The 20,267-nt window shown below is 35.5% G+C and overlaps 1 protein-coding gene across 13 annotated transcripts in view; it reads left to right on the forward strand.

Annotated features, from left to right (window-relative positions):
* Nucleotides 1–20,267, forward strand: part of SOX5 (SRY-box transcription factor 5) — a 1,012,222-nt gene that overhangs the window by 927,069 nt on the left and 64,886 nt on the right. For all 13 annotated transcript variants that reach the window (XM_045873750.3, XM_054507151.2, XM_054507149.2 and 10 more), the window contains one exon: nucleotides 13,108–13,254. In XM_045873750.3, the coding sequence (XP_045729706.1) occupies nucleotides 13,108–13,254 (147 nt within the window). The remainder of the gene's footprint in view (nucleotides 1–13,107; nucleotides 13,255–20,267) is intronic.

The raw sequence follows: 20,267 nt of genomic DNA on the forward strand, positions 1-20,267 counted from the left end.
CACCCCCACTGAACACACAGACTTGCTATGGTGATCCCTGAAATAGCATGCAGACTTCTTAGCAAAGTGAGTGGCACTTCATAGTCACTGAGAAAAATCATGGCTCTTGCACTGCCTCTTCCCATATGCGCCAAGTATTTTCAAGCTTCCAGCAAGTATGCAATCTGGAAGTATGTTTCTTTTCTTTTCTTTTTTTTTTGTAATATACAAACTAATATATAGTCTGATTTAATATGACTTGACACTCAATTTCTCTTTATATTAAGTAAAAAATACTCACTATTTTTAATGTCTTGATTATTATTACATACCACCCCAATCTACTGGGATAAAATGAACAATGATCTCACAATTATGAACTTAGTCAAAGATAAGTGATTGCTTTAAAAAATCTTTCTGATAATACTCAGCTTCACTATATTAAATAAAAATATTGGGTAACAACAGAAAACAGATTTTTTTTTCCCTCTGCTAAACAAGCATTCTCTTCTTACTGTTATTTTGAAAGGAATTTCAGCAGTTTTTTTCCCCATAAATTAAACTAATTAAAGCTATGAGTATAGTCACTGATATATAAAAGATTTGCAGAGCTTTCCAGCCAGTGTCCCCTTTACCTTGCCAAATGGAGATGTATTTACTGGTTAGTGACCTCAGGAATAGATGCAGAGCGTTCTTCCTCCCACAGTCATGAGCAGAAAGTCTGGAGCGGCATAAAAAGGGTCAATCGAATAGGTCATACATCATATGGGGAGGCAGATGTTGGAACATATTGTAATGGATTACTGTGCAGTACATGAAGATGGCTTGTGGAGTAGAAAAAACGAGGAGGGAGTGAGAGAGAGAGAGAGAAACTATCAGTTGGTGTTTTCTTGCATGACTCTCGCAAATATATCTGGATCTTTAAGGAACTGCTTCAATTGTAAAAGTCAAAATGTTTTTTCTAACTATTCAAGATTTATTGGTGTACCGCAAGATGAAGAAAGCCTTTTAAAATCTAGTACATCTGAAGCATTTCTTATTTATATGCTTCAGTCTCTGCGGTGTGACAGAAACAGCTTGAGAGCATCATACCTGTGAAAAAGGTCTTACAATTTAAGTTCAAATGTATTCTTTAATTTTTACCAAGATACCATCTTCACACCCCCTCAACACTCCACCCCTCATTGATAGCTCCTCGTTCCGTCCAAGTATCACACGGAGTGGGACTGAATTTGGAATAAAGTAATAAAGATTGTGTATTATTAGCATTTGGTGATAGCAGATTAACAGAGATAATGCTATAGCATCTGTACATATTCACGATAGCATTTTAATGGTAAGCCTGCACTATAGCCAGACGTAGTATTTTACCTTTGTATTCCAGCTTTTCCAAGACATATCATCCAGGAGTGATACAATTAAGGAGGTGTGGGTCATAATCGCAGTAGTTTCTGCCTTGAGGCCCCTCCCAGCCAGCCCCTTGTTTCCTCAGACGTGCTTTCCAAGAGGCTCACCTGTTTTCTCGAAAGGCAGAAAATTCCCTTCCTGAAGTGGATTAACATTTATTTTCCCCTTATGCCTCGTCCCCCTGCCATCTAGAACTCCCCCCTAGATGTCAGCTGGCCCTCCAGGCTTTTGGAGGCTCTGTCCACTTAAGTCATTTCCTTAAGTAACCTGATATTGAAACTCTTATAGTTCAACAGCTTCAACTTGCTCATTTTAAAAATTCTGTGCCATCGATATACTGGCTATTAGTTATCTTCTGTTTGGACAAATCTAGAGTAATTCTGAGTTTACTCTTTCAGTTTGAAATGTTTCTTTCTTGCCCTCAACTTTCCTTAGGAATTGTGTCCAAATACAGCAGACCCTGGATCTCTCGTGTTGTGTGTACTTACTTGAACTTGCTTCTCCAAGTGACTCTAGTTCCTAGTAGAGTGACTCCAGTTCCTTCTCTCCCTTCTCTCCCTTGGGAAAAACTCCTCAGTTGGAACTCTAGACTGGAGATTAAGTGAAAACCTTTCCCACGTCCCCCACAGGCACCTTCCCCCAACCCCCCCTTCCCCCTTGGACTGTAGTAAAGAGAGTGAAGCAGCAGGAGAAATGCTTCACACCCCCACTCTCCACCCCACTTCTAGGGATTAACCATCAAGGAAGTTAGGAGAGAACTCTAACCATTTACTCCCTACCCCAAGCCTTTCACCCTCAAGAGTCTCAGTCTTGAGAGCTAGCCCTATCTAGTCTTCATTTTTTTCTGGAAGTCACCTTAGTGGTTAATAAAAGTCATCAACTTTCAGAGCTCACTTGACCATGCTAGTATTCCTTGATGGGGTACAATAAGTGCATAGTCCTTTACAACCTCCATTGCATAGGATTTTTAAAAACTAAAGAATAAAAAACATATCATTGTGTAAGTATATAAAAATTTACATGAGCAGAAAATACGTTTATTTGTGTTACTATTTTGTTGTCATTATATTTTTATTATTATGAACCTTTTCATAATATCTATATACTGCTATTGAATGAGACCCTCACTGGGTTTCTCTGGTAGGTTTTACTCTTTACAATCAAATTTGAATATTAAGAACTCTTACAACCAATAATAAGACCACCCATTTTTTAGAAAGAGCAAAAGTCTGAGTAGGCATTTTACCAAAGAAGACATAGAAATGGCTAAGAAGCACATGAAAAGTAGCTCAGTGTCATTCATCACTAAGAAAATGCAGATTAAAACTATAATGAGATACCAGTTCCCTCCTACTAGAGTAGTTATAATCAAAAAGACAGACAATACCAAGTATTGATGATGATATAGAGAAACTGGGACCTTAGTAACACTGCTAGTGGGAATATAAAAATGGTTCAGCTAGTTTGGAAAAGTTTGGCAGTTTCTTAAAAAAGTAAACACGAACTTACCCTATGACTCAGCAAATCCAATCCTAGGAACTGGGTAGTCAAGAGAAATGAAAACACACAAAAACTTGTACAGGAATGTTCCATAGCAGGATTATTCATAACAGCCTAAAATTGGAAACAATCCAAATGTCCATCAACTGGATAAACGCACACAGAAATATGATATATCCATACGAAGGAATACTATTGAGCAATACAATGGAGCAGGCCGCTAAAACATGCTACAACATGGAGGAACCTCAAAAACACTATGCTGCATGAAAGAAACCAGATCTCTTTTTGTTCAGTCTCTTTAAGCACTGCTCCAGTAGTGGGGGCTGTAAAATAGAATAACCACACATCCTGCCTAGGAGAAGTAGCATGAACATATCCTTTTATTTTAAAAAGGGAAGGGGAGAGTGTCTTTTTTAAAAAGTGCCCTTGGGGATATACAGAAAAATCTTAAATACGTATAGACCTATTTTGTTGGTTGATTTAAAGGTTTGCTCTGTAACTTTGCATGTTGTATTTCCTCTGCCTGGAATATCTTCCCAAGTTTTCTTGGACTTTCTTAAAGACTCATGTCTAGCAAGGCTGGGAGCCATGTCCCATTCTGGGCCCTACCTTGGAAGCCATTTGCAGGTCAGTCACAGACAAGAAATTTAGGCCATCTAGGACAAAAGCCAAGCATCTTCTCTTGAATGGAGCTGGGGACAGGAAAAGAGGAAGTGCAGGCTGTGGGTCCAAACATAGAGCACCAAGGAGATCAAGATTCTAAATTCAAGCCTGCCCTCCTGATCATTGGTGTGTGGGTTGCGGGGAGAATATGCATAACATAGGGATGCCTGGGTGGCTCAGTCGTTAAGCATCTGCCTTTGGCTCAGTTCATGATCTCAGGGTCCTGGGATTGAGCCCTGCATCAGGCTCCCTACTTAGCAGGGAGCCTGCTTCTCCCTCTCCCTCTGCTGCTCCCCCTGCTTGTAGTCTCTCTCTCTCTGTGTGTGTCAAATAAACAAGAAATCTTAAAAAAAAAAGAATATGCATAACATATAATTTACCATTTTAACCATCTTTAAATGTACAATGTACAATCCCTGGCATTAAGCACATTTACATTGTTGTGCACCCATCACCACCATCGTTTTCCCAAAACGAAATTCTGTACCCATTAAAGAATTAAGTCCCTTTCCCCACCTCCCTCCAGTCTCCAGAAAGCACCATTCTTTCTGTCTCTGTGAAGTTGAATACTCTAGATACCTCACCTTGTATAAATGGAATCATACAATATTTGGCCCTTTATGAGTGGCTTATTTCACCTAGCATAACATAATGTCTTCAAGGTTCATCCATGTTGCAGCATGTATCAGAATTTCCTTCATTTTTAAGGCTGAATAATATTCCACTGTTTGTCCATCCCCCCGTTGATGAACACTTGGTTTACTTCCACCTTTTGGCTATTGTAATTAATGCGGCTCTGAACATGGGTATACAGTCTCTGATTTCAATTATTTTGGGTACATACCCAGAAGTAGGTTTGCTGGGTCATGTGGTAATTCTGTATAATTTTGAGAGGAACTACCATACTGTTTTCTGTAGCAGCTGCACGATTGTACATTCTCACCAGCAATCAACAAGGCTTCTGATTCCTCCACATTCTTGCAAACATTTGTTATTTTCTAGTGTTTTATAATAGTCATCCTACTAGGTGTAAAGTGGTATCTCATTGTGGTTTTCATTTGCATTCAGGGGTTTTGAAGGTATGTTTGTCAAGACAGGAGAATGAAATGCTTTAATAAACACTGCATTAGCTTAATTTGTGAATTGTAAGTTTTTATAAGTTTGCCATGTGAGTTTCTACTAGCACTTTTGCCCTGGGACCCAGCAAATTTAAGGCCTGTCCTATTTTTCTTGCAATACTTGAATAACATCAAAAAGAAGAGCTGACGGGACGCCTGGGTGGCTCAGTCGGTTGAGCGTCTGCCTTCGGCTCAGGTCATGATCTCAGGGTCCTGGGATCGAGTCCCGCATCGGGCTCCCTGCTCTGCGGGGAGCCTGCTTCTCCCTCTGCCTCTGTCTCTCTCTCTGTCTCTCACGAATAAATAAATAAAATCTTAAAAAAAAAAAAAAGAAGAGCTGACAATGTTAGGGAAAGAAGTCCATGTTTAAACTCAAGTTGCTTTGATAATTTTCTGTGAGGAAACATTATGAAAAATAATGTGCAATGCAAATTTATTCACATTGAAACATGCTGATATGTTTTGAAAGATTTTCTCCAGTACATTAGTTTCTCTTTAAACTCCACATTTAAGTTACATTAAGAAGCTGAAATTAAGCTATAAAGATAACACTTATGGAGCCTTGAAATTGCTCTCTGAATTTTTTCCTCACAAATGTTACTCCTTGTTTCTTCTCTTAAAAAAACAAACAAATGTTTTTCTTACACATCACATCTAACGTACATCTTTCAGGTCTGATTTAAACTTTAGAAGTACACATTTGCCTATTTTTAAAATTATATGATAAATGACAAGACACATTTGAAAATCTCTAATCCAATTAGTTAACACATTGCATGTACGTTAACTTTTACTGCTAGATGCTGATAAAAATCTTCTGCCATTTCTGTACGTATATTTGAACTTCAAGATATTAATCAGGGGTTTTTTAACTATAATGTTCTTTTTGAAAATTTAGGTTTATACATGTTTGTGTATTTGAGAGTTTAGAAGTGACTACTACTTATTTTCTGAGTGAGGACTTTCTTGACCCCCAAGGCTGATAAAGGACTTCAACTTCCATCCCTATGCCTATTTAAATTCTTAGGGTAAATTAAACAACCTCACTGGTCTCATTTGATTAAATATTAAAAATATGTAAAATTCATTTATATAATGTATCTCTTTTTTTCTTTCCTTCGTGTATTGATGTTTATATGATATTTCATTTGGAGAAAATAGTTCTACTTCTAGAAATAATTTTAAGCAATTAATTTAGCAAAAAATATAGCACTCTTCATTCAGATAACGGCAGTATAAATGTTTACAAATTTACTTCAAGAATCAGTATGTTTTATGATATAGCATTTAGGAAAGCCAACATTTTCAGTCGCGATTTTAATTTTTTTTTTCTTTAAATGATTTTTGTACCCAGCTCTCCTATCTGGTATGATGAAGTTTGTGATTTGGGGAGGAGAGATGTAGGGAGTCAGAGAAAGGGAGGGTAGAGCCGGAGAGAGAATGGTGACATAAGTTATCGCACTATTTTCCCAATGAGGTATGGGTGTCCCCATCTCCTAATCCATGCCTGCAGTAGAGAAGGTAAGATAGTTGGATCAAACTATACACTGTCCTATTCTACTAGCTCCTAAGTAATTGCTAGTATGTGCTGTCCTCCCTGTCTCCTGTGCCTTTATTTAGATTGCTTGGACACATAAAAGGGAGACCTGATCATAGATCCCAGTTCAAACAGAAAACTAAGCTTTGAACTAACCAAGAAAAAAGGGTCCCAAAGAAGAGCTTCTATCTCACAACCATAGCCCCTATTAAATGCCTCTTCATTCTTTGAATAATAAATATTTAGGATGCAGTGAGTAAACAGTGTATATCCCTTTATCAGAAAGAAGGCATTTCCTATTTGTCTTTTCCAAAACAATTAAGAGTATCTCTGTGCTTAAACTTTTGGTTCTATTGTCTTTTTAAAAGATATTAACTTTTTTTTCTAATAATCTTTATCCATTTTTTTTGGTTCAAAATTCCATATTGACTGATTCGTTTACTATTATGATTATGGCTACAGTAAGTATATTATGCTATATTTTGTTCCTATGCTGATAAGATTTTGAAATTCATTGTTTCTTTGTTCCTTTAAGTAAATGAAATAAATATAAATGGATGAATGGGAAGTTTTATCAACATCACCATTATGTCTTTTCTCTACTTCCTCAAGTAGTAAAAACATGTCATTTCCGTCCAGGTTTTTAAAATTTATTTCACATATAGTCACTACCATTATTAAAAATATACTAAATACATACTTAGAGATCTACATTTGTTAAAAATTAATGGTATTATTTTATGTAGTTCATTTCAGTCTTTATTCATCTCTACTTTTCTTGCCTTTAGGATTTTCTGAGAAAACATTAAATAGTAAATCCTTGCCTTCAAGGAGTTTAATAGTTAGTAAATGGTTTGAGGGACCAACCAGTAATAGATATTTTTGTCAGTGCATAATGCTTTCAATCCAAATACTCCATATGGCAGTTGGGCCCTAGGGTAGTAGCAACAGGAGAAGTTGTATTTTCAACAATTTGGGGGAAAATAATCTATTAAGGAAAAGTGGCAAGAATTTACCATCTCAAGGAAGAAATTATATAGTCTACCTTAAAATTAAAAGTCTCTTTTGTGAAACTTCTCCACCCCTTGCACTGAGAAGTACCAGCCACTAGCTTAGGATAGCTGAGTAAAAATGGCTATCTTTGGAAGAAAATACAATTGTATCTAACTGTGGGTTAAAAGCCAAGTTGTCCAAATACAACTGTACTATTTTCCCCCAAATTTGCAACAATTAATTAGCACAAGTTAAAATATCTGTTCTTTATCATCCCATCAGATTTTTGTTCTGACCCCACACTGTACCATTATAGCTCAACAGGAAGAATGCCTACTAATGAACTATCAACACACTGCCTGATTAGTGCTTTGGTACATGTGGTACATTACAGGGAAAAGAAATACTGATTAGGTTTAAATAAGATAAATATAATTCAAGCTCATGCTGTTGTCGATACACTTCATCATAATCTTAATACTTTAAAAAAAAGTTTAATGAGCTATACTTTAGGGAAAACCCATGATGGAATGGTTCTAGCATTTTCGCTATCACAATATGAATTACAGGGAAGTCTCTCTGTGTGGCTTTTGGGGAAAAAAAAGAAGAAGAAGAAAATACATGTGTTTTAGCTGTTATACAAGATAGTATAATGACTATATAAACAAATAAGAATATGTGATACGTGAATACTTACATATTATATCTATGAAATAAAGGCTATATAAATTATACTATTCATCCTGTTCTTCTGTTTCATTTTTCTTTTCCCCAGTTAATTTGTAGTCATTTATGTGCCCACTGTGCTATGAACTTGGTATCATTTTTTCCATCTTCATTTCCACAACTGTTACTTCAACTCAAGTTATCATTAAAATTATAGCTACCAAATGTTGATAACCTCATAACTGATACCTTGTCATGTCTTTATTCTAGTTAAAACAATCACATATATTGCTTTCAAAAATTCAGTGACTTTCTCTTGCCTACGTATTAAATTTAAACTCTTTGTCTTTATTTGAAGATCTTCTATAAGGTGAACTAGCCTACAGACCCAGTGCTTCTTTACTCTTCCTGGGCTATGCACTCAATCAGGTCACTGTCCTTTCTCCCATTCCCTGTTCCACACCATCTTCTGTATTCCCTTTGCAAAAGCTACTTCATTCCTGCTCCTGTGCCTTTAAATTGTTCTCCCTTCCTAGAATGCCACCTCCTTTTTTTACTTCCAGCTTAGCTACATCTCTTCTATGAAAAATCAGTTCACACTGACTCATTTCCTTTCCCTTCACACCCTTAAAAGTGGCATACAGTTATAGTACACTTATACTCTCATTGTTTTATGTTTATTAATCTTGACTTAGGGAAGAAACTATATTTATACATTGCTTGTAGCCTCCACTATACATAGTATAGTCCAGAGTATATAGTAGGAAGTCAGCATATATATATTACCTAGTCAGTTTCTTACTTGGTATAATTAATTAATTAATAATTATAACTATTACTTATTGATAAAGCATTCTTTTCCATGTATTTTTCTGAGTATTTTATACATAATATGTGATTTATTTCTCACAGCAACTCTATAAGGTCATTTTTTTTTATCCTGAATTTGCAGATTAAGGAATTGTGTGGCTCAGTTTAGTTGCCCAAGGTGACTAGTTCAGAACTGGTATTAGAATTGAGGTTTACCTTACTTTTAACCATTCCAGTAGAAGTACACTAGAAGCAGGAAACCATGGGTCCTTGAAGGAGCTAAAGAGACAAAAAATGTGGGTTTATGGAACAATTTGAAACAAAAGCGAGTTACGCACATACCCACACACACTTATGTACACATAAGCACTGGGAGGACCCTAAGTAATCAATGGATAGATTCCAGCTTAATTTTATGTGATTGTTTTCTTAAAAAAAAAAAATCATTGTCTGAAGTAGGTGTAGGAATGAAGGAAGGGGAAGGGAATAGGAATGCAATATTTTAAGTAATATAAAGAGTGGAAAACCTAATGATCTGTGGAGTGGGGGAGTTTTAGAGATTAAAATAAACCCCTAACACAAGAGTTTCAAGATAAGAGTAAAGTTATTCTGCAAGACAAAACAGTTATTCTGTTAGTCTGGTTAACCTCATGAAGTGAGTGCTCTCTTTAAGCTTTAGCTTTTTATGTTTAGGATCTCCCAATTTGTTTCTGATGTTTAGAACAACCTAACTTTTTCAAAAAAGTACATTTATCATAATGCACCTTATATTTAACTCTGAGTTTATCCACAAACTTTTTTTTTTAAAAAGATTTATTTATTTATTTATTTGACAGAGAGAGACCCAGCGAGAGAGGGAACACAAGCCAGGGGAGTGGGAGAGGGAGAAGAAGGCTTCCCCCTGTGCAGGGAGCCCGATGCAGGGCTCGATCCCAGGACCCTGGGATCATGACCTGAGCCGAAGGCAGACGCTTAATGACTGAGTCACCCAGGCGCCCCTATCCACAATCTTTTAAAGGAAAATGTTAGCCAGATTTTTGTTTAAAAAATTTGTATAGTTAAGATGCAGATACACACATAATTATAGGTGTGTCTATCATATGGAAGTGAGTTCTATAGTTCACAGGGTGCTTTTTACTTCCAGTGGCCTTCCAATTGCCACTACATTCCATGACCCTTCCCTCTCAACAAGGTCAACCAGTGGTTCTGTGATTGTAGAACTCACTCAATACAAGTAAGTATTGTTATTCTTTATTTTGCTTCAAGAGCATGTAATAAGTTAAATAAAATATCCATCATCCCTTGATTCCCTTGTTTTTAAAATTAGTCAGCACACACACATTAATCAGCACGCACATGCATAGATAAATGAACTTAATTTTTTAAAAGGTTGTGTTAAAATGAGTCCCAGCAACATTTTTTTTTCTTTTTGGTAAGTTGCCCACCCTTACGTAGTAGCCAGCTATGAGAAACACGGTCAGCTTCTTTAAAACTACTGAAATTTCCTTTTAACTTGCGAATTAGCTCAAATTAGGAACCAGAAGTATTAAAATTTCTCGTTTATTTTACCTGTGTAGATTTGAAGTGTGTTAGATTCTCTAAGATTTGAGACCTTTTTAATGCTTCTGTAATATAATGTAAATTTAAGGAACACATATATTTCACACAAAATAAAATGTATTAGAAATAGCTATTTCCTACTTCTAAACCTTGGTGAAGCAGGAGAAAGACAAATATGAGGAATGGGATATGGGAGATAAGAGGAATGAAGAGCTACCCAATGTTAACCATATTCTGATGGACTAATACGCTTGTGACATTTTCATCATAAATTACTTTAAATCTCTATAGTCTTTAAAAGTAGCAGCAAAGTGGATGATAGCATACTGTTCTTGTAAAAATATTTAAATGAGTCCTTCTATTTTACAAATTTATTTTTTTCTACTCAAAAGTATCCCTTAGGACAGTTTAATTAAGATAAACCTTAATTTCATAATTAAAAAGATAAAAATAATGCATTTATTTGAATGAGGAAAGAATGTGTATGACATTTTTTTTTAAAGATTTTATTATTTATTTGAGAGAGAGAGAATGAGAGAGAGAGAGCATGAGAGGGGGGAGGGTCAGAGGGAGAAGCAGACTCCCCGCCGAGCAGGGAGCCCGATGTGGGACTCGATCCCGGGACTCCAGGATCATGACCTGAGCCGAAGGCAGTCACTTAACCAACTGAGCCATCCAGGCGCCCCTGTAGGACATTTTTTATTCCAAGTGGATGCCATCTGCAACCTTTACATTCAATAAAGTGTTTCAGAGTATGTTTATGCTTGTGTTTTCAATAGTAGTTCTTATACTTCTTTGGAAGTTGTGGGTCTGTCTATAGAGATTGATATTTAAGCATTGAATCACCTTTTATGAGTGATTGGTCCATCTATTATCTAAATAACACAAATAGTCAATATTTTTTCAAATTATGAAATAATTCTTTAATAATCAAATTAAAATTTTGAATAATTATTTTGTTCACATTTTTCTTTTTACCTACAGATATTAAAATATCTTATGTCAATCTTTAGTAATTATGAGGCAATCTTATATTTAGTATATACTAAACCACTAATGGATTGTTAGCTTCTAGGAATAATACCCACTGAAATAATTTTTAAAGACAAGGATATAGTATATAATACAACATGAAATTTATAATGTATAATATAGCTATATAGCCTATTTTTAAAATATTTTTAATTCAGTATATGTAATTCAGTACATGTATTTTACTGGACAAAATTTTAATTTGCAAAGTGTATCTTGGATATTAGTTATTTTCTCAGTAACTTCATAAACAGTTTAGGATGAGGATAAAAAAATACTACTTTTTTGAATTGTAGAAAATAATGCAAAGGTTTTTAACACAAGTGTGGGAAATGGATCAATTCTGATACTTAAAAAAAATGATAAACTCCCAGTCATTGTATTTGACATCATATCCCTTTACTCTAATTTATGCAATCTAAGACTTATGAATTAAATCTAATTTTTCTTTCTCACTAAAATAAAGAATATAATTATTCCAATGTGCACACACACACACACAAACTTGGGGAGAAGTAACACTCATTATTGATAGTACAAATATACTCCTCTGGTGTTTCTTCATCTGGAATATATCTTTTGTTAGTTGTCATAAAAAAACCCCATAATTTTATCAATAATTTTAATGATCTGATTCATTTAGACCATAGTATGTGGAAACTGTGAACAGAGTATGTGTATTTTCATGTAAATATATGCCTGCATTTAGTTTTCAATATTTCATTTCTAAAGAGACCCCACTTATCAGGGTCTCTGGCTTATCCTGAGCAGTTTTATCCTTTGAAATTTCTTTCAGAGAAAAATCAAGATAAGCTATGTCACAGTACTTTCCTTTGAGAGCTTTTTTCTTTAGTATCAGTCTTTTTATTACAGAAGTTATAACTTGCATACACACACATACATGCACAAATCCACACACACACACACCTGTTAATTTCTTTTCTATCCAGATCTTAAAATTTTCGCAAACAGCTAAATGGAGATGAAAAGAGAATTAATTTAAACATTTGAATCTAAAGCAACCTCTTTGTTTAAGATACCATATCATATGACAATTATTATCAAAGTGAAATTTTCTTTTATTATTAAATTTATTTGTTGAAGAATTTTTTACTGGTTATTTAATAAGAATTACTATGTGGTGGCTTAGTGGAAGAGTGCATGTTTCAGACAGTATTCTTAAAACCCTAATCCTCAAGATAATTTCAGGTTTGTCTGTGTTTATATATCATGACGTAAAGTGGACTTCTGGCAAACATCCAGTTAATTTTTTCAATGTAGGTAGACTGACCAGATAATGTTCTTCAAATACTCTCCTTTCATTCCCCCTCAATGGCTTTTAAGTATTTCTATACAACTAATGATTAGAAAAAAAAAATTGTTACAGGTGCCCATTGCAACAAGTCAAAAAAAGGAGGTGTACTAAACTTAAACCAATATGGATACTAAGAAAATTACTTTGCATATGAAGTTGCATTCTTTTGTAACACACTGTGTACATTTTAAAATAGAGCAAAAAGAGGTCTTGACCAAATAATATGATGTACTTGTCTTCCCTAGACATTGGGAAAGAGTAAATATGAATGACTGTTATTTGTTTTGAGTCTCTGGACATCCTGAAGCTGAAATCCTTCATATGTGGTGTCTGTCATTTCTCTCCAGAGAATGAAGTCATGAAAGTTGAGGTGACAACTTCTTTCTTTAAATGTTCCAGAGCAGTAAACAAGAACACCCACAGGAAAACTACCACATCTGAATAGAGATACTTTGAGAGGTGCATTTATTTTATTACTGATGGTCTTTTTTCTCTCTGTCTCTCTCTGCCCTTTTCTTCTGTAGCAGTTATATGCTGCCCAGCTAGCTGCAATGCAGGTGTCTCCAGGAGGAAAGCTCCCAGGCATACCCCAAGGCAACCTCGGTGCTGCTGTATCTCCTACCAGCATTCACACGGACAAGAGCACAAACAGCCCACCGCCCAAAAGCAAGGTACCCTTTTGACAAAGCTACATGTTTTGCCATTTAGAGTTTTCCTTTTCATTCAATGACATCTATTGAATGTCTGTTATGTGCCGGCAACTGGGTTAACCTCTGGGTCTTCAAGGAGATAAGAGTCTAGTGGGATTAATTAGGATCAATAACACACATACATTTAGCCATTCATTTATTCAACAAGCATGCATGGATAGCTATAGTAGGAAATGTGTGTGATACAAAGATTTAGATAGATATGTTATACTCAGGTAGCCTACAGTCTTATAAAATAGATACCCATATTCTATGATACAAAGTCTTACAGAGTTACAGGTAAGTGCAGTGGAAGTTATTGGGACAAAGATGTTACCTTCAATGAGAGATCCTGGGAGGGGTTTCCCAGAAAAGGGGCAACTGAAATACACCTTAAAATATATGAGTACAGGGCGCCTGGGTGGCTCAGTTGGTTAAGCGACTGCCTTCGGCTCAGGTCATGATCCTGGAGTCCCAGGATCAAGTCCCGCATCGGGCTCCTTGCTCAGCAGGGAGTCTGCTTCTCCCTCTGACCCTCCCCCCTCTCATGCTCTCTCTCTCTCTATCTCATTCTCTCTCAAATAAATAAATAAAATCTTAATATATATATATATATATATATATATATATGTACATCCATGGCATATCAGTAACTGTTATAATGAAGTGCAGTATGGATATAAGTTTAGATATTCATCCAATGAGATTTTCATGAAAGATACGAAGATAATAATAGTGTTAGAAGTAAGACTATTTAGAAATAGTTTTATTTTGGGAACTAAGGAAGCTTTTTTTTTTTTTTTTTTAATGAAGATGGACTCTCTGGGCTTTAAAGATTTATTTATTTATTTTAGAGAGAGAAAGAGCATGAACAGGGGGAGGGGCAGAGGGAGAGAGAGAGAATCCTCAGGCAGACTCCGCGCTGATCATGGAGCCCTACACTGGGCTCAATCCCAGGACCCTGAGATCATGATCTGAGCTGAAATCAAGAGTCGACCGCTTAACGGACTGAGCTACCCAAGCACCCCAAGGAAACATTTCTTGAGAGAACATGGAAAGGGATTGGCAGGGAGAGGATTCAAATAATTTGTTCTTCATCTTAGAAGAGAAAAGCAGAAAAATTTTAATTTGAAATGTTTTTGTGTTTGTAAGATCTTCAGATCTTAAATGATGATATATGAATATATTAAACTCTCTGTGAAAGAGAGCAGAAGAGTAACCATAAAGTATTTTTCCCTGAGATTACTCAGGGAAATGTCAACACATATTTTCTATTAGAAAATATTAAGTAGAAAACTGACACAGTTAATTTATCCCCAAAGTAACAATGTCTTATCTTTTTCTGAATTACCTAGAAAATTATTTCTGTTCTCCCTTTCCCAAATGCTGTACTGGAAATATCTAAAGAGTAACAGGATAATAGTAGTCTCAACAGTTGAAAGGAATGCACAGAGAAAAAAAATTTAAAAAGTATTGAAAGAGAAAAAAACTCCCAAGAATTTATTTTTAACCCTGCTCTGTCCCCTGACAGATGCATTACACAGTTAATGTATTAATTCAGAGGGTGAATTGGGAAAGAGAAGAGATCATTTGGGAGAGTATACTCCAGCATCCATCTCCCCAAAACTCTTGAGGCCTTTTCCGTGTTATTAAGAGGTAAATACATTTGAAAGTACAACCTAACCTGGACAAAGAACTTAGACCGTGATTCACCAGGAATATGTGCAAATATGTAGTTCAAATTATTGTCCCCACTGCTGGGATATTATGAAATGTACAAACTCACTTTTTAAGATCGATTTCAGCTGTGTAATGGACCTCACATGTTCTGTGCTTAGTGTACACCAAAGATCTGGTCTGCTTTTCTTTATTATCACAGTAGAACATAGTTTTTAAAACTTGGTAATAATTATAACATTTGTTAAATAAAATTTGGTTTTAAAGCAATGATATTTTGGGGTCTTCATGGACCCACATGTAATGTATTGCATGTACAGGCTAATTTTGAGTAAAGTAAATAGCTGTAGCAGCATTAGTCACTGTCATACACAAATAATTCTGTGAGGTATTATTCTCTGTTTTTTTTTTAACCTTGATTTATGAAAGTGATTTCACATCATGTTTCATAATGATGCTTTGCATTAGGACATTTCATTTTATGATTTTAGAGTATATACTTTACTTGTAAGTAACTAATGGGATTTTTTCCTTACCTCTCGAATAACTTCTTATCATTAGTATCTTCTCCCCAAATTACTCAAATAATCATGAAGCTTTTGATGTCAATCAGCTATTTATAAGTCTATTCATTCATTCATTCATTCATTCATTCATTCATCCATTCAAAGGTTTACTGAGCAGTTGCCACAGTGATACTTTTCTTAGTTAACTATGGCAAATGCCCAAGTGTTTGCAGGTTCGCTTTGCCAAGACTGGCACCCTGCTTTATGAGTTCTATGGCTCTAGGTCATAGAACCCTACAGACTAAGTGCAGAGCAGACAGGTTTTCTACCTCAGTGGGAATCTTCTTCCATTTTCTATAGATTCATATACCTCCATTTTTCGGTACTAGTGAAGAAGTGAATTATGTTTCTATACCTATGATTATACACGATTTTAAAGCATATTTTATAGTTTGTCTTTAAAATTCAGTAACTTTTTCAAAATTAGCCTTCATGAATTTTCTATCATGTAAAGTTTAAGAAAGTTGTAGGTGTTGTGTTTCTTCCCATTTGCAGTTGGGTAAAATGAATAAAAAGTTTGACCAACAATAAAGTGCCTCTTTTTAGGTAGTAACACAATTTAATAAAAATATGTCCCTTTGCTCAGTGTCCACTATCATACTGTCTACAACCCCTCTTATTGTCAGAAAAGATGTCTTAAATGTGCTTGTGTTTTAGCTCAGCGGTAAAGTTTAGCACATTAAAAATAGACCAATAAATATTACTCTTGTCATTTTAATGAAGAACATATCCAAAAAGACAGTAAATAAGGAGGACCCATTTCAATACATGAATTTAGCTCCTTGTAGCCTGAAACTGACATTTATACATGACATTATAAACATTTTCACTTCACAAAGCTACTTGACTTCTATGAAATAGCTATCCTTTGTTGTTATATTTTTAAACAGTCGATTCTTAGTGTCCTGGGGTATTTTCTGTGTGTTTTATTGGTGAATTTTCGTGTCTATTTTACTATAAAATAGAATTATTTTATCAGTGGGCTTTGTGTGGCTGCATACCTACCTGGCGTAAACCAAACTGATGGTTCACGTTTAAGATCTATTTATTGTTTGGAGCACTGGAATTGTCAGCCACATCCAGGTGATGATGTAAGGAAAATGATCTTATTGGCAGCTGTCAGAAATCAGCCATGTTCTCTGGGTTTTATTGCCTGCCCTTCTTCCTAGGTGTGCATTTGCCTTTGACTCACAACTCTAGAGAAGGACACAAACAAAACTTATTTGCAATTTGCAAAAAAATGGAAGGGGGGAGTCAAAAGGAGGGGGCGCCAAAAGACTGTAAAATTGTACAGCATGAGTCCTCTGATACATGCTGTTTTCAATCTGCTGTGTGCCAGTTGGAGGCTTGGGGAGTGTGTGCACGCACGAGAAAGGATAATGCTGAGAAATGATAGAGTGGCTGTGACCTCCAAGCTCAGCCTGGAAATCCAAGACATTGATTTCACTTAGCATTCCTGCTGAGAAATCTGGCGGAGTTCAGTTGTAATAAAAGAACAAGATTCTGTTCTAATGGTAATGGCGTATGACAGACATATCACTTTGTCTGTCCTCAGCACTGGAGAGAGGAGAATTGGAGAAAGGTCATCTGACCTGCCTGTGGTGTTGTACGAGTGCTGTACTGAGCTTTGAACTGCTGCCTAGGAACATAATTATTTATAATATTAAATGATAAAGAAACCTTTAGAGGGTTTACAATGAACCTCTAAAAACGGCAAACAGGAGCTGTGTTCCGTAAATATGAAGACACAAAAAGAAGTCTGGTCTCTTCAAAATCTGCATTGGAGAATATGGGTAGCGTTGCATGTTGAGTGATATGCCCTTGAACTTACTGCTTATGAACTATTTTCATTAATACCTAACATATTGTCATTGGTTAATCTTTCTTTCTTTCTTTTTTAATGCCTTAATTTTATTAGGAAAAAGCCAAGAATCTGTTTTGCCAACGATTAGAATATTAAGGTCATCAGCAGGTTTTTAAAATTTCTCAGGTGTCACATAAAACCCTTTTTAATACATGTACACTTGTCTCTTTAAAAATTAGTTAGTTTTTCCCCCTCTGGATTCTACTCCAGGACCATTCTTTTCACTAACCAACAAAAAGAAATATATTTCGCTCTTCAGAGATATTATCGTAGCTCCTGTGTGTCCTCACAGCTAGTTTATTGCTGAACATTGGTAAATAACTTTGAATGAAAGTATGAAATCATGAACTTTTGTGTATAAGTGATCTTGTCTAAAGGGAACATTAGAAATACTAACTCTCATATTAAGGAAAATTGTTTAGTTAAGGTATTGTTTAGCTGTATTGGTCCTTAAATCTCATATACAGTATTGCTGCTCTGAATCTGTTTAAATTCCTCAACAAATGTTTAAATTGATTTGTTTATTAAAAACAAATAAATAAGTAAATTGATTTGTTTATAGTTTAGCGTTTTGCCACAGGATGGATTAATGTATTAGTGACTTTCTATTTCCCACCAACGTATTTCCTTATTTATAAATGACTTCCTGAATTATTTGTTGCAGTCTTTTAAAAACCTAGATAGCCTTCTTTGTGATATAACTAATCTCTTGATAACATTTGTTTTGTAAGAATAAATTATTCCTTTAAGAAAATAATAGAATCAAGGTCAGCCTTAAAATAGTTACCTTAGGAGGAAGAACAGTTTTCCTCAATTTCAGACACCACTCACACAACTGTTGGTAAGGAATAGATTTATAATCCCATGTCACCGAGGAATTCTCATATGTCGTAGATGTGCTGACCATCTGAACTATACATTTTAAGTGATTTGCCATTGGGAAAGTAGCCACCTCTTGAAAAAATTATAAGAGCAACTTGTAAGTACTATTAAATGTCTCTTGGCATTTGGTGAAAACTTGTATATTGCCTCCAACAACCAAGAGTAGTTAGTTTAAAAAGCTGATGACAAGGGAGTATTCCTAGGTGCTTTTCTTTTACTTTTGCTCTGACCCTAGTCATACTTCTTGGTCACAGTTGTGTCTCTATCAATGACAGCGGCACATAGATTGTCCAAATCAATTCTTTTTGTTCTTTTCAAATAACTCTAGCAGCGATGTTCCCATTTGCTCAGCAGTAGCACCTGGGAGTTATGACAAGGGAAAGAAATATTCCCAACAAGCCAAAAACAGCCCTAGCCAGCTGATCAGACACAACAATCAGATTCTTTCAGCTGCAATATCCTTATAAATATTGCTTCGAGTTCAGAAGCAAGAAGTGGAACTATATTGTTATCAGATCATATTTCACGAGTGTAGCAATGAAGATCTTTTCTGATTTGGCGACCAGGTGCTTCTGATAATAATGTCAGACTTGCCCATGACTCTTACTAGGGCACCTATTTTTTGCTGTAATGGTACCAATCACGTAGTTCCATGCTATCAAATAAGCATTACATCGGTACACACTCATCTGCAGGGTAGAATTTTGTAGCTTAATACTATGAGTCACAGCCTGTGGTTCACATACAAGATTATTTAGCATTATGTTGGAAGCATGAAAAATTAGAGGATAATCATGTTTCATCTTAATTAAAAATTAGTTCTAACAGGAGAGTTGGGAAATAAAGCTTTTTGCTAACTTTGAGATAGTGTTCTGCAATGCCAATTGAGGGGAAGGGCTGAATACAAAAGTACACATGCAGTGTAAGCACAATCAAGTTGAACTACCACCAACACAAACTATATGATAAAGACATTCTTTAAAAGATAAAGCACAAGAAATCAAAGAGATTTTATAAGTTTTAAATGACCCAGGAAATGCTAAGGCCTTCACTAGGAGTATGTCCATAATGAAAAGTTTGAAAAGCACTGTTCAATGTAAGTATAACTTCATTGAGCGTCTTCCACATTTTATGTGGCCACAAAAAATTTTGAGTAGTAGTAGTAGTTGCTAGAGATGTCGTTTCCAATATGCACAAGTTCCTAGAATATTAGTATTTGACTTATTCTTAGACCTTTTCAGGTCAAGATCACAAATAATCATTCTTAGCTACACTGGGCTGGAATTGGCCTCTGAGTGTGGTATCTCTAAATAATCCAGAGTACTTAAATAGTTATTAATAAGAGAGGAACTACCATTCCTCTACAAATGTAACATCAAATAAAATCACTGATCCATTGTGAAACTGTTGGACTTGGTACTTTTTACAGATTTTATTTATCTTAAAACTTCAGTACAGAGGGGGATGTTAGCCTCAGCTAATTATAACCACATTCAAATTGCCCATTTTCTATTCTTAGGCTTTAAACACTGTCTGGCATACCAATTAAATGCTAGAATCTCCCCGATACCTTGCTCTGTACATCTGCTTTGTGCTTTATTGAATAGCTGTTGAATACCCCCCCTCTCCGGTATGTCAATATCTGTGAAATAACCATTTTGTGAGCCTTCGAGGTGTGATATAGATGTGTCATACTCAAGAGGTGAATTCATTTGAGCAGAATCACCCCATAATGTTAAACTGGAAATGTACCCATTATCATTATCATCATTTCCTGGGTGGGACATATATACAGTGAATATAACATAGTGGCCCTGTCATTTTAAATAAAATAGTTTTCTTTTTGCGGTCCCATGTTGCTAAACTGAAATATGTTAAATGAAGTGTTATCAACAGAACCCCTGTGATGAGCCTCCTCCTTTCCTTTTCATCTGTATTCAGTAGACAAGAATCTCAAACAGCTAGGTACTTAAACAGAGGCCTTTCTGAACACAATGGTATTAAAT

This window comes from Mirounga angustirostris, unplaced genomic scaffold (assembly GCF_029215605.1).
Source record: "Mirounga angustirostris isolate CCGP_5_RB_7025 unplaced genomic scaffold, mMirAng1.0.hap1 SCAF_5, whole genome shotgun sequence".
Taxonomy (NCBI): domain Eukaryota; kingdom Metazoa; phylum Chordata; class Mammalia; order Carnivora; family Phocidae; genus Mirounga; species Mirounga angustirostris.